General features: G+C 38.4%; 1 protein-coding gene across 3 annotated transcripts in view; it reads right to left on the bottom strand.

Moving 5' to 3' along the window:
- Positions 1–14795, bottom strand: part of TJP2 (tight junction protein 2) — a 77610-nt gene that overhangs the window by 44583 nt on the left and 18232 nt on the right. For 2 of the 3 annotated variants that reach the window (XM_054281365.1, XM_054281367.1), the window contains exon 5: positions 6064–6178. In XM_054281365.1, the coding sequence (XP_054137340.1) occupies positions 6064–6178 (115 nt within the window). The remainder of the gene's footprint in view (positions 1–6063; positions 6179–14795) is intronic. The other variant, XM_054281404.1, reaches the window with a different exon arrangement.

Genomic DNA, 14795 nt, shown 5'->3' with positions numbered 1-14795 from the left:
TCCTTCCACAGCCAGAACACAGGTTCTGGCAAAAGATAAAGAGCTACTACTCTTGATTCCCCCACTAGACACAGCTTCTTGGCAAGAGCAGACAGTGCCAGTCAGAGCAATCTAAAGGTCTGCCTATCCTGTCCGAGGCCAAGAAGGATTATTTGCGGTTCCAGACAAAAGCTGTGGCTTGACCTAATGCCTCCTTTTGGCGTGTTCTGTGACTTCATCAAAGCCACAAGGTGTTATCACTAAGAGAGGCTATACTTCCCTGACCTGCAGGGCAGCAAGGAGGGTTAACACACTAAGCTAGCCTGAGGTAAGTGAAACCCAGATGCAGGAACTGACCACAAGCCAGATAGGCTGGATCCCTTACCACAAAATACCATCTGGGAAGGGCCTATCAGTTTGTCTCTTATTTAGCATCCTGCAATAACAGATAGAAAATAATCCATGTGGGCTCTCTAAGTATTTCCCATGATTATCCATAAAATTTCTCACTTTTAAGAGCAAAGTATACATATCCTTTCTTTTTTTCTTTTTTTTTTCCCCTCAAACTAAACAGCTACTCTGCCACAATGGGCATATAAATCATCCCATACCAGCCTGCCAATGTGAGCACTAAGTGGCCTCTAGTGCTCATGCTCACTCTAGAGCTTGGCCAAATGCCCAGATGCTCAGAGTGATGGCATGGACTGATGTAAGAAACAGTGCAGTAACAATTGCCAGGTTTCTTATCCTGCAATTCAACCACTAACAGCAAAATTTCAGGCCTGCTCTTTACCAAGATGTCCTCCCAAGATGAATATGCAAGAAGGCCTTATGAGAGGAAGACGCTGCCAGCTAAGCAACAAATGGAAGGATACCAGTGTAAACAGTGATGAGAATGGTGCAAACTCCTCCAGCCCCTCAAGTTTCTGCCTCCTGTGTTAGGAAAAGGGGCAACATGTTCTCAAAGCATTCAATTTACTTAACAGCTATTCCATGGTAGCACAGCATCCCCATTCTCTCTCTTCCCTTGTAAACCAAACCCCTCACCTGCAGCTCAAGCATATTGTTTACCATTAGTTTAACCTCTCCTGTCTCATCTTCTCTGAAACACCACAAAACTCCTCAGTGTGGATAAAGAATACCTATAAACTAGCCAAAACTCACTTGGGACAGCAACACAAGCAGAAGAGGGGCAGGACCCTCAGCCAAATGGTCTGATGTGCCTGTGCAGGTCCCAGAGCAGCCTCTGTGTTTGGAGGCATGACTGCATGCACATTTCAGTGACTGGTCTCCCTTTGAAATGGGAGGTGCAGGTCCAGTTGTAGTCAGTCCTGCAAGGGATATTGCATCATGAAGAGTAAAGGCTGGGTATCAGCACCATGTAAAAATTGTATGAACTAGGCTACTACACATTTGCAGCTCTGCTCTCTGCAGTACTTAGGACCAGCTTTTCCGCATGTGCAAGGACTCTACAAAACAGCATCATCTGCAGGGGATTTTATGGAATGTTATGTAGGTGTAAAGGAATTTTAAAATTAACTTCAATGGAAAGATTATTGGTATTAACTTTATGAAAAATATGCAAATAACTTACAGGGAACACATTTCCCATTGAGATTTTCAGTTTAAGTAATCAAGGGAGACATTTTTGCCTACAATCAGATTGAATCTATGGTCTGTGTAGCACTAATTTAGAGAGATCACTTGCTGTAGCCTGAGTCATGCAAAACCTAGGACATATTCCATAAATTATCTAATGCTACTGTGAATGAAGCAGTTGTGCCACTTCCAGCATCCACAGAGAGAACACCCATTTAACACTACACTAGAGGATGCAAATTTAAAACAAGCAGCTGCTCTCACTGTTACTCCAGCCAACAGAGTAAGGCTATTCTGCAACTTGCCGGCAGCAAGCATGTTGTGATTCAGGTTCTCTCTGCCTCCTCTCCACCATCAAGCCTTTTAACATGTCCCTATGACAATAAATTATTTTTCTGTTTCTTTAAATGTTAAAGTTCAACACTTGGTAGTGCTGCCAGACAGCATGGTGAAAAGGCAACCTCCTTTAAGAGCTGGGAAATGATTTCAGAAAGAGATACTGGGAATGTAGGCTGCTAGTCCAGTTTTGGAACTATCTGAAAAGAGATGCCAGTTTTGCTCTTGTTTATAAGCAAGTGTTCATGATCCTGTCATGAGAGACACTGTACAAGTTTCTAAAAATACCACGTTGTCAAACAGCCTTTCCCCCTTCCCTTCCAGGCAATCTCTTTAGACTGCCATTTGTCATCAGCCTGCAAAATCACACAAATCAGCCAGCCCAGTCCTACTTAAATGATTCATAAATCCAATTACGTTTGCTTCTTTATATAGTAAGCTGGACACTAACAGATTCAACCTCCAGGATTAGAGGATGTGTAGGTAGCTGACCTCTGACTCTCAGGAACTGCCCAGGAGCTCCATACATATGGTTCAAACATGCAAACATGTTCAAACATGACAGCTCTGCACTGGGGTTGTCGCATACCTGGCACAGTAATCCTGATCTCTGTCTTGGGGAGACTGGAGAAGAAACACCTTGCATACTATCTCAACACTTGCTACCATGTGTAGAAGTGAGTCCAAAGAAGGGTCAGCAAGATGGTGGGGGCTGAAGCACTGGCTCTGCAAGAAGAGGCTGTGGCAGCTGGGTCTGTTTGGCTTGGAGGAAGGATGGCTTCAGGACACTCAGCAGCAGCCCACCGGTGCTGACAGGAAGAGATTGAAGAGATGAGGCCAGGTTCTTAGCAGTAGTGCAAAGTCGATAAGAGACAATGGGCCAAAGTTCAAACAAGACAGGTTCAGATGTACACAAAGGGAAACAATTTTCCCCATGAGGACAGACAGACCATGCACCCACTGCAGACAAGTTTTATGGTCTCTGTCCTTGGAGGTTTTCAAACCCAACAGGGTAAAGCCCCAGGCAACTTGTTCTGATCTCACAGATGACCCTGTTTTGGGCACGAGGTTGCACAAGAAACCTCCTGAGGTCCCTTTCCACCTGAATTATCTTATAATTCTGGAGTTACTGCATGATTCAAGTGCCAGCTTAAAGCGGAATGAGGCAATTATTATCCTGCCCCTTGTCTCCACTTCCAAAGTACAGCTTGTGATTATGCAACATAAAGATTTTGGCATGCTGCTGCAGGGTCTGGTCTGTTGTCTGTCTCTGATGTACTGCAAGCATGAACAGCTATACACACTTTCCAAGTCTCAAAGCAGCAATACTAAGGCTGTTATTTTAGAAAGCATAGATGTCCCGGGAAGAAACATAGAGCCCAACATACACAGCATCCCACACTTTGTACATAATTTTTATGGGATAATCACAGTGTCAAATCCTTTGTCACTTAGGAGGCCACCTATTATGATGTTTTCAAGAGCAGAATATTTTAAATTTTTTTCACCTAGACACAGAGATCTACTGAGACGTCTCAAACTGTTAAAGATTTTAAAATGTAGATAATTATTTAGAGCAAGAGGCAGTACTGTTCTAAGTCTGCCTCTTGCTCTAAATAATTAATTAAACTCAATTTCTAAGTTTACAAAAAAATTTGAAACACACTGTTACATGCTGAACAACTAGGAACAGCACTGGACATTAACAATATGAAATACAGTTATATATGTATAATGTAATGTATATCTTTCTCACTGTTTTGGACAGTGATCAGTTCTAACAGATCTCACACATTACAAGTTTGGTCTGCTTTAAATCAGAAGACCGTTTGCTTTGTTTGTTGCTACTTTCTTTTTGCAAAGAATATGGCAATTAGAAAACAGAGATGTATAGCATATTCACAGGATAAATAAAACAGCATGAGAATATGCAGAGGTGCTTGGTAACAGTTAGTAAAAATTATAGTTGTGAGAAAAAGAAACACAGTCTATTTGTTCCAACCACATTTTCATCTGAGCGATGTTTTAAATTACATTGCTGTTCCTTGAAAATTACACTAGTAAGGCAAGCAAATAAAATAGTTTGACCTACTGCAAGAGAGCAAAACAGTGACTCTGCTTGAACACCCTCCCCCCCATGCCCTCCTCTACACGCTGTGCAAATTGAAACAACTTTGCTTGGCATAAGCACTTCAACCTCTACTACTTTAAGAAGCTACAAAAACTAAACCCACTATTCTAAAGAAAGAAATAACAATGTAGTTTAAACAAATCTAAACCACACAAGTGTGTACTGTTTTTTCCCCCAGACACCATACAAAAGTGTGTATCAACACTTGAAAGGAAATATCTTCCCTAACTCCAATTTTTTCATTTTTAACTGCAGGCACATTCTGTTTGAACATTCATTTTGCTTACATCTCATTTCCTTCCTCTCTTCCCTATGTTTCTTGACTACTGGCAAGGATGTGAAACAATCCTCTGCTTTTAGCTATTTATCTGCCTTTCCCCAGTAGAAGTCAAGCTCTACAACATCAAAGCTTTACCATACTAATCAACTGTTATGGCTCAAATTAATTAAGACAACACAATAAAGAAAACAAAAATCCCATTCTCATGGAGATCATTATGCTTATTAAAAACAAGCAAAAGAATATGCAGATTACACAAGATATAACATACAGAAAGATGTGTTACTTTTTTCCCTGATATAGGGGTTAATTTAAAAAACAAAGCTCCAGACAGCAGTTCTTCAGCCAAGTTAGTTCCTTAGAGCACGAAAAGTATGCTTCAAAGCTCTGCCTCTCCCCATCCTATTTATACTGGCAAACCTCCTGCTGATGAGCTTATTAAGAAACAAAGCAGTTCTGCAACCCTATTCAGAAACAGCAAGGTCCCAGCTAGGATACTAATGCCCACTTTTGGGTGATGTTTTTCGAAAATGACTAAAGTGAGCTGTCAATTAGTCCAAAAGAGAACAACAAGAACAATAAGAGAAAGCAGATGGACACAACCATCCAGTCATTCCCTTGCCAGTTCCACAACTCCTAGAAGCCCACAGACAAAGCAGCTGGATGCACCTTCTGAGCCATCTCGATCTTGCTGATAAATGGTTCTCGAGTTTCTTTTGCTAAGAATTGAGCTCGCAACTATCCACATTCCCTGGTGTAAATTTGGCATACCCTACCACTGAAGGTTTTTGTTTTGAGGAAAATGTCAGAGGCTGCTCAAGACCTCAGCTGAGACATTCTGCCTAATTACATTTCACTGATATTCTTATATCAATTTTTCCCTCACTCCCAGAAAATTAAAGAGCTTTGGTTAAAAACGTCACATATTAGAAAGTCAGGACAGCAGATATGCACATTCTAAAGTAAATTACTAAAGCAGCAATAGCTGCTTCATCTCAAAAATGGAAGTCAATTATAGTTTTGCAAAACATCAGCATAAAAACCTTTCCCTCTCCTAAAGTCATCATGTGTTAATCACTTACAAAAACAAGCCAAGCATGTTCGATTGACACATAAAACTAAGCATACATTTTATAGTCCTTCTGGAAGCACTTGAGAAAAGGTTTCAAAAGCAAGGTTAATATGCCAAAAGGATTATATTTACCTTAATGATGTACTGTAAGAAAATATGCAGCAAAACAACTCTCCCTGTGTGGCTATTCTGTTTCCTAGGACTGACTGAGTCACTAAGCAACTCACATGAATATTACCCTTTGTGCTTAAAGTAATTTATTTATCCCCAAGTTCATGCTAAATATTTATATTTGCTGAAGACATCATCATAGATTACATCCATTCTTTACCAATGTTTAGCTAACAGATGAACTAGTACAGGCCTGTGCATTATTATTTGCATAACTTTAGCAGAATATTGACTTCATTGCAGAAACCTCTCCTCTTCTGGAGGCCTGTTGTACATCATCAAGTTCTCAGCAAATGTGCATGTAACCATTTAAAGTTTCTTTGATAATTCAGAAGAACTAGTTTTAATTTCATATTACTCTACTAAGTACAATTTATTGAAACCTTATAAAAACATAGTTAAAAGAATATATACCTTAGCTAGCACATGACAAGAATACATAATTTTAAACTAATGGCTAGGTCTACCTGATGCAACTTGACTACAGACTAGTACCTTGGGAGGAGTGATGATTTTTGAGTGCCGTTGTCTACCTGCTGTGCGGTGCTTTGATGTACAGTTGTGCTCCCAGTCCCACTCACAAGGAGATGGCAGTGCAGTATTGTGCTCCCTGAAAAACAAAGTTTCATTTAAGTCACTTATAACCACAAAGGAGTGCTTGTGAAGCCGGGAACACTGAAGTCATAGAGATAAAGAGGATATAAAATATATTTCCCTGCTAAGTTTGACATGCTTTAGCTTCTGTGGAAATCATGTGGAAATAGGTCTTTAAAAAAAGGAGATACTCAGCAAGATTTACACACAAGCCTGCATGTAAAGCAATCCATGCATTTTTGCCAATGGAATAGGGTGTTGACAGGAAGCATACTTATAGTTACTTTGTTGCACTGGTCCTCTCCACAAACCATCTGGCTTTTTGTTTCAATTTAGTTTTGGTCTGATTGTTTAGCTTGCACAAGACTATACAGGAAAGCTAGTAACAGCATTGTATCTTGAGAGAACAATCGGATACATGTGCTCCAACGACATCGGACGGTAACTTAAGAACTTCAGTTGCCAAATGATAGAAAGAAAACAATTTCCAGTGTAATCATCTACCCTCCTTCCCCTGCTCAACAGGCTACCCCTCTTGGGCACAAGTAGCATGTTCGCTTCCATTCAGCATCCCTGTCGTGGGACTCCCCCTCTCCCTGACCCCTTGTCAGGTCCTTGACTACCCTTGGTAGGAAATGAGAAAATTAATAGCTTCACTAAGATAAAGAAGGGGCTTTTGACAGAAATAGAAACACAAGCTAGTGGTTAGGGTTTGGTGGTGGCTTTTGTTTTGTTTTTAAAAGAAAACCAACATGCTACTCAGTAATTTCAATTCTTGTCTCAAAAACATTTTTCCAAAGTGTTCCATCTACATAGGATATAGCCAGACTTCCCTAGGAAAGTATATTAGCTATTCTTTCAGCAGGTTTGATATTGTTTGCCTGTTTCCGTGCCACTCCCCCCCGCCCCCTGCAATGTATGGATGTTTTTTCACTATGGTTAATATTCCATCAGCCATTTCTAGATCACTTGAGACACGTAAGAAAGAGACACTGAAAGAATTCTGCAGAACTTCCCCACCGTCTAAAAGTCTGGCGCAAGTTTTGATGTGTCTTGTGTCTCACATTTTTGTGACCACAAATATAATAAGGTCACAGTTTTGAAAAAGCAAAATTAAATACCTAAATTTTTTTTAAAATATATTTTGTTTCAGATTAACTTTTTACTACATGCAACAATGCATGCACCTGCCAGACGTCACACCTCAAAACTAGAAGGTTATTTTATCCTTTCTCCCCAAGGTCTTCCAGCATAAAAGCATTTTCTAAAAGTAAACTACAGTTTTAAATTAAGGCACGATTTCAAAGTTGCAGAAGAAAAAGATGCTTAATATGAGTTTATATGAATGACCACCAAAGAGCAGCACAAGCTATACTGTGCATTAGAAACAAACTTCAGCCTTATTGTTCTAGGCTATACATGAAATACTATTCTGGAGGCTGCAGAAAAGTCACACTAGCAAGTTAAACCTAACTGCCACTGCTGCCATAATTTTCCCTTTGTCAAATCTCACAAAAATCAATCTATCTGTCACAGAAATCATCACTATTCCAAGCAAAGGATGGAAGCAGAAAAGCTTAACTTTGCAATGTCTTTGATATGAAAACATCAATTAATACCTTAGCAAAATAATGTATCTGCCTTTTCTGCTTTCTTTTGCACAGTAGTCTGGGTTTTTAAGCAGAATTCTTACAACTTTCAAACAATGGCTCTAGCCATCACAGCCAAGATGACCTAGCATCACACTCAAGTGCTATTTTTTATCTTAAGAGATGTTTAAGAAAAATAAAGTGCTTAATTATGCATCTGAATTTGTGCAGCGAGGAGTTGACAAATAAGAACTTCTATACCCTTTATTCAGTATTAGGTTCTGGAAAGTGTCTCATTATGTTATTTTTCCTATACACACACACTCACACTTCTATCACATTTTATTTTTACAAAGAATGTAACAAAGTAGCTCTAGAAGTTGAGTGATAAGCTGATCTCAGCAAAGTGCATTATTAATGTGTTTATTCCAGTCATATAGAATAAGCAGTATGCAGCTACAAAAAGAACAATGCTTTTTTGTCAACTTAGTTTACTATAACTCAATTGCTGGTTACCAACCTTTCATTCACTGAAAGTTTTAATAAAAACATAAAAGGGATCCCTATTACAGTCCAATGACAACAGCCTTTCTGCTTTTCTGAAACTGTTGGAATGGCAAATCCAAACATAATCCAGATACATCTTAACCAGCTTGAAATTCCAAGCGTGTACAACAATCACTTTAACTAAACCTCTCCCTGAAAGCATGGGGATATCCAAATGAGAATGCTGGAAATAAAAACAAATTTTAACAGTGTATTTTGTACTTAGATACTGACTAATACTCAGTAATAGAGGAAAGACAAACAGTCAAAGTTACAAAAGAAATAGACATTACAGTTAGTAAGTTTCATTTTTAGAGGGCTTGATTCAAGCTGTGACTCTCACCAGTCTTCTTGAAAACAAAGAAGAATTCTACAAGAATATATATACAAGAACTTTCCAACACAGCTTCTCAAAATAGCAGGAGAAATTACGTATTTTATCAACATATAAAAAGCGGCTGAAAAAATGAGAGATGTGCATGTACATAATTTATATGGAACAACCAAAGGAAGCACACGCCGCTGTCCTGAGTCCAAACAGACTGCACTGAGAATCCCTTTTAATGGGCAATTTTTAACAAAAAGCCCTACAAACACTCATTAACATGGCACTGGAAATTTGGAACCAACATGAAGAACACTTGTGTTAATAAAAGGACACAAAACCATATCCATTAGTGTATTTTCTAGACTAGTTGTTGTGGTTCTGGTGATAGATCTGGAAAAAAATCATATAGTACTTATGATTTATTTGCTTTTACTGCTGCTACCATCATTAAAGAAAACACATTTGTGGAAAAGTTACAGGATAAATCTGAATTCAGCTATAGTCAAACAGCCACAATTATAATCCAAGTTTTTCTTTGAAGCCTTGCTTACACAGAACTATTCCAAACCAACAGAAACATACTAATTGGTCTTGGACAAAAGCCTCTCATATTTTGCACTCCTTTGCAATGTCTGAAACAAGGTGACAATATTCTATTGTATTACAAAAATACAAGAGACCAGAAGGACCCTGAAGACACCCATCCATCCATGCTACTCATACAGAGGCAGATGGAAGAGAATGACAACTCTGTTCTCCCCACAAGATACGCTTTTGGTGGAAAAAATTACTTACACAAGGATTTTTCTGACACCTAATACTCAAGTTGTATGGTACAAGAAAGCACTTTGTATTGTTTTCAACAAAAATCAAAAAAACCTTCTTGTAGGAAAACAGTATTCCTAAGTATGATGAACTCCTGCGTCTAAACAGAGAAGTAAAGTTGCCTGCACAGACAAAAGTGATTTTTCTTTTCTCATTTTAGGTACTGCTTCTCTGACAGATAAAAATTAAAATATGCATATTTTTAAATGAGGAGAGGGGAAACACAAATATACATCAAGTTAGTAGCAAGCAAAAAATACAAAACAGCTATTTCATTTCTGTTTTGATGAATATACATGTGTTTATTCTTCCTGTTCTTCAGCAAACTCCTCATTTAGAAATAACACCTTCTCCTAGTTATTCTCCAGCCAAGGACAGGTAGGTAGTACACAGAAATATCTAATGAAACCACTAAGTTCAACCACAACTACTGAAGATACAGAGCTTGGAAGGTACAAAAAAAAGTTACCTGTTTTACTAATAACTCTCCTCTTTCTGATAACAAGTTTTAAAAATGCATGATTAAAGGTGAGCACAATTTTTCCCATAGTTACTCATTGATTGCTTTTTAACACTTACCCTGGATGTTGCCACAGATTTGCGTGTCTACCCTCAGGAAGCAGCTCCCTCTTGTTAAGGGGAGTAATACCTATTGCTGCTTCTAAAATAGTTATGTATTTCTTGTACCGCATCCTGCCTTTCTCAAGAGTTCCACCACGTTATCATCCAAATGCAGATGCTGCAACTGAAGTCATGCCTCTTCACTGATTTGAAATGATGCTTTTTAAAACATTCTGCAAGTTTGAAGCATAAAAACAATGCTTTCTTCCCCTCTCCCAGACTAGGATAGTTAGTAGAAGAGAGAGAGAGAAACCGAAGAAAAACTCCTACCAGATTCCCCAGAAACGTCATTGTTACGTAATTCAATCTTTGAATAAGACACTAATGAAAATGATTGAAGAGACAATCACGGTTCTAAGCCTGGCCGGATAATGCACACTCTCCAATTGACTAATCCTTTGCTAAATCTCTGCTGTCTATAATCTTTCAACTGCTAATGGAGCACTAGGTAACTTCTCTGTCAAATCCATCCAGGGAATAAAAGAGATCTGCACAGAAAACTTGAGACCATTTTATACAGTGACAGCCAAAAATAGCTTTTGCCTTAACTTTTCTCACCAGAAAGCACCAGAGCACCAGAAAGCTCTCTGTGTTAGAAGTGTCACAGGCGATTTAGCTGATCTCCTCAGAAAAGTCATGGAGAAATATTTCCTTACGTGGCTTGTACAGAATTAAGAAAGCTGGAGACTCCCATTATGATACCTACTAGCCATTCAAATGTGCCTCATGATGTCAGAAGCCACATCCCACGTCAGAATTGCTGTAGCCATGAGGTAACTGTGCATGCAAAAGACCTCAGGTATGATCTACAAAGGTGGAGACAGATGCACATGCTGAAAGAAGTAACAGTGACAGTTTGGAAACACTGCAGTACTGTCAAATTGCAATATTCAAAGAGATGTACTTGATTGCAAAACTAATCAAGGAAATGTTGATGTGATGCTTCTTCTAGATAGTAAGAAATTAATGCTTATATATATATATCTAGATACACATAGTTACATATATTATATAAATACTATGCACTTAGGCAGTAATAGAGATAAAAACATAGAGATGTGATAGGAAGACTGAAGCCTGGAACCATGACTCTCTCTGTAAACTGTGCATGTTACTTATTCCCGAGTATCATTAAGTATGTGTGTATTTCTTTTGGGGTGATATCATATTGCATGTTACTTATTTAGAAACCAAGATGATTTCTTGTGCTATAAAATGTTTAGCTCTTAACAACAAGATCTGTATAACTATTTCCAGATTCTACATTACTTACAATCCTGCATTAGCGATATTTAGTGTTTAATATCCAATCACATTTGTAGGTTATGTTAGCATATGCATGCACTGAACTATCAAGTAATTACTAAACAGCAATCCATGTGACTGATCTTAGAAGAGCAAAGTAAAATCAAGCACCAGTTAACGCTCAGTTAATCAACAAACGCTCAGTTTATCAATATGGCAGTTTTTAGATTCAGAGAACAGCACTAAAATTATCAGAGGAACATGATGATAAGGAGTATGTAGTCTGAAATGTAGTGATGCGTTAAAAAAATAATTAATTTACTAAAACCACATGAATTAAATTTAGCAAAAAAATTAATTTTCCATGTGCAAAAAAAACCCCAAACCCTTAACTGCAACTTTAAACATCTGTATATAAAGCATTAAGAAGCTTAGGAAAGCAGAGTAGTACTAGGAGCCTGCAAGCACAGCTAACGTCATTAAGCCTGCATGCATCGTGACTTCTGGTAGCTTTGGTAGATCTATCATAAAGGCTGTACTGAGAAAGAGAAGACAAGGCAAGAAGTGAGCAGTTTTTGACAATTCCAGTACATAAGGATCTTTTGACTGTAGAAGTCCATGACAGTTCTATTTTACACAAAAGCAGAATTATTTTTATAAAATCCAGTCTTCCCGCATAGTTGGTTTTATTAACAACTTCAGCATTACCACACTTTCACCTATGATGTTTTGGTATTTCTTTCTGCACACCTTCCTTAACACTTCTTTAACTCTAAACCTTCCCCTTACAGATCAAAGAAATAGCTCTTAAAAAAAACTTTCCCAAAGCAGTTTTCAAAGCCAGTCCAAAGCAGAGTCTGAAAAGCATTAAGTGCAGCTCCGATCTACCTTTTGTCCCTTTGAGCAAAGCATATTAGTTCTGACCAGAAAAGGACCCCCATGACTAGTGCTGCTCACAGGGAAGCCAAGCCCACACAATGAGCACAAGCTACTCCCAAGTACTGCTTTCGGTTAAATGGTGTGTGAAACCTCCAGGTACCGAGACAGTGGGAGACTGACTCACAGTTAATCAACTTCCTTCAACTTTATTTAGAAACAGAAATTCAAAGCTGCTAGTACGTGCACTGTTAGTGAAGAATGACTTCTGTAGAGCAAACAAAAAGCCTAAAAAAGACTGTCCTCCATTGTTTCCTGCTGGAGAATTATCATCCACTCCACTTTTTCTGTCTTTGTAATTTTTCAGGAAGAACAGAAACCAAAAGTTTTCTTGGAAAGAAACAGTGCAATTTTCCTAACAGAGCACACAAGTGATGTCTCAGAAAGTACAATGCATTTCTAAAAAGGGGAAAGAATGACAGAGCTTTTTGTCCATTAAAGAAACATTTACAAGATCAAAGCCAAAGCTTTATTTTGCTTTAATCCTCAACAGATGAAAACAGTCATACACTCTTAATTAGATGTAGAGCATACTTCTTGTAAACTGATGGCAGAGGCAGGATCACATCCTCAGTCACTTCAGACCCAACTAAAAAAGAGACAGTCCTTGCCCAATGCAGCCACAAATTACTTTCTATTTTGTGAAAAAACCAAAATCCTGTTCTTTCTCATCTTTCAACAAAAGTCTGTGTAACAGCTACAGATCAAAGAATGCCGTTATTAAGAGAGCAAAGAAACAAGTATCTCTTCTTACATACTTTTGCTCAAGTGATAAGAACAACTGTGACAGTCGATTGTTAACTTCCAGAACACACAGGTGTTTTGTTTGCACTACAATCAGCACATATGTAAAGTTTGATCTGTTAGAAAAATCATCAGGCAGAGGAGCACTCAGGATCAGACTGGGAGCGTGGGAGGTGAGAATGAAAAGAGAGGAAGGGGACTGGAAACTTCTTTCTCACAGCTTCATGGACTGCAGTTGCTTTTGGCCCCTCCTTAGAAATCATTCCTTCCTTGAACAGTCCATATGTTCCTGGAGATTCTCAGAATCAGCTTATACGAAGTTGTGCTAAGGAGGCTAGAGATACCAGTAGTCAAATCTGCTGGCTATTAAGCAGAGCTAGATGATGAAGCAGATGTTAGAATAGAGAGTGCAAGCCGGACTACAGACAGCCTTGCTGCTGAGAGTGATATCCAGGAGAGATTTATGGGTTTTCTCTAAAGCCTTAAAAACCCCAACCAAAAATTAATGAGGCAAGGCAAGTAACACACAGCTTGAACCAACACGTGAAATCTTGGTTATGATGAGGCAGCATTGTTAAGCTCACACTCAGTTTATCAATATGGCAGTTTATCAGCTGATGTCAAAAAATGAGTTTGGCACAATAGAGTTACAACAACACAATCCTTCAGGGAGAGGTATCGTTGAGCGAGTCTTAGGAAAAAGCCACATGTCTAACTCAGTGAAAACATACGAAAATCTAAGGAAACATCCTTCACATGTATATAAACCACACCCCAGATAACTGCACACTTTTAAGAAGTGAAAAGAAACTTCTCAAAAGCAGTTCTGGATTGCTGGAACAAAACAGAAGCAGAGACAAAAGCATGAAAAGGGAGCAGGCATTGGAAAAAACCGAGAACAATAGGGCTTTCTATCTTGCCTTGCACACTTCTTATTGACCATAGGATTGTATCAGGCAGTATTTTTGTCAGTCGTTTTCACATTATTCATGTGAAAAGAGAGCACTAATGAGTTTCGTTTTCTTCCTAGATTAGCAACCATAGTTATCTGAGGTTCTGGGACTCAGATGCACAACGACAATGCTGACCTAAATTCAGGAAGACTTGGGTAGCTCATGTTTCCTAAAAACAAAGCCTGCAGCTGATGAATACACACCAGGGTAGATGCTGCACCAGATATCAAACCAGAGCTCCCACAGCTCACTCTGTTATTACTAAGCTTGGATCATAAACATCCTAAATACATTCAGAAATGCAAGAGCCATCTCACACTGAATGGAAAGAAGTTGACACAGTCTACATTTTTATTTGAAATAGAAAACTACAATATCCCTTAACAAGATAAAGGGCAAAAAAAAAAAAAAGAGCTTTCAAAAAGCAATCGGTATAAAAAGAAAAACAAAACAAAAAAAATCCCAATAAAAGGACAACTAAAACCTAACCCAAACATTAATAGTTTAAGGTATTAAACGACCTGAGTATACTTTGCTACTGCATCAAGCTGTTTAATTACAATGCTGCAGTTAGCACTTGTTTAAATTATGTAATATTTAAGTAAAAAAATAACCTCAGCTCTCCAGCTCTGAATGATGGCTTTGTCTGCTAAAAAAAACAAAAACAGAACTCCCCCACAACCAAATCCCCAAAATACATACAGCAAAACAACAAAAAAGGCACCAAACCACCAAAAAATAACAACAAAAGAAACCCCAACCCCCCCTCCCCCAAAATAAACAAATAAAAAACCCTAAACAAAAATATCCAGATAATTGCAGCAGGTTCTAAATCATAATTTACTG

The sequence above is a fragment of the Melozone crissalis genome, unplaced genomic scaffold, assembly GCF_028551555.1.
Source record: "Melozone crissalis strain CALT ecotype California unplaced genomic scaffold, PUWL_Pcris_2 ptg000005l_1, whole genome shotgun sequence".
NCBI classification, from domain to species: Eukaryota; Metazoa; Chordata; class Aves; order Passeriformes; family Passerellidae; genus Melozone; species Melozone crissalis.
This window is presented reverse-complemented; position numbering and strand designations above follow the sequence as displayed.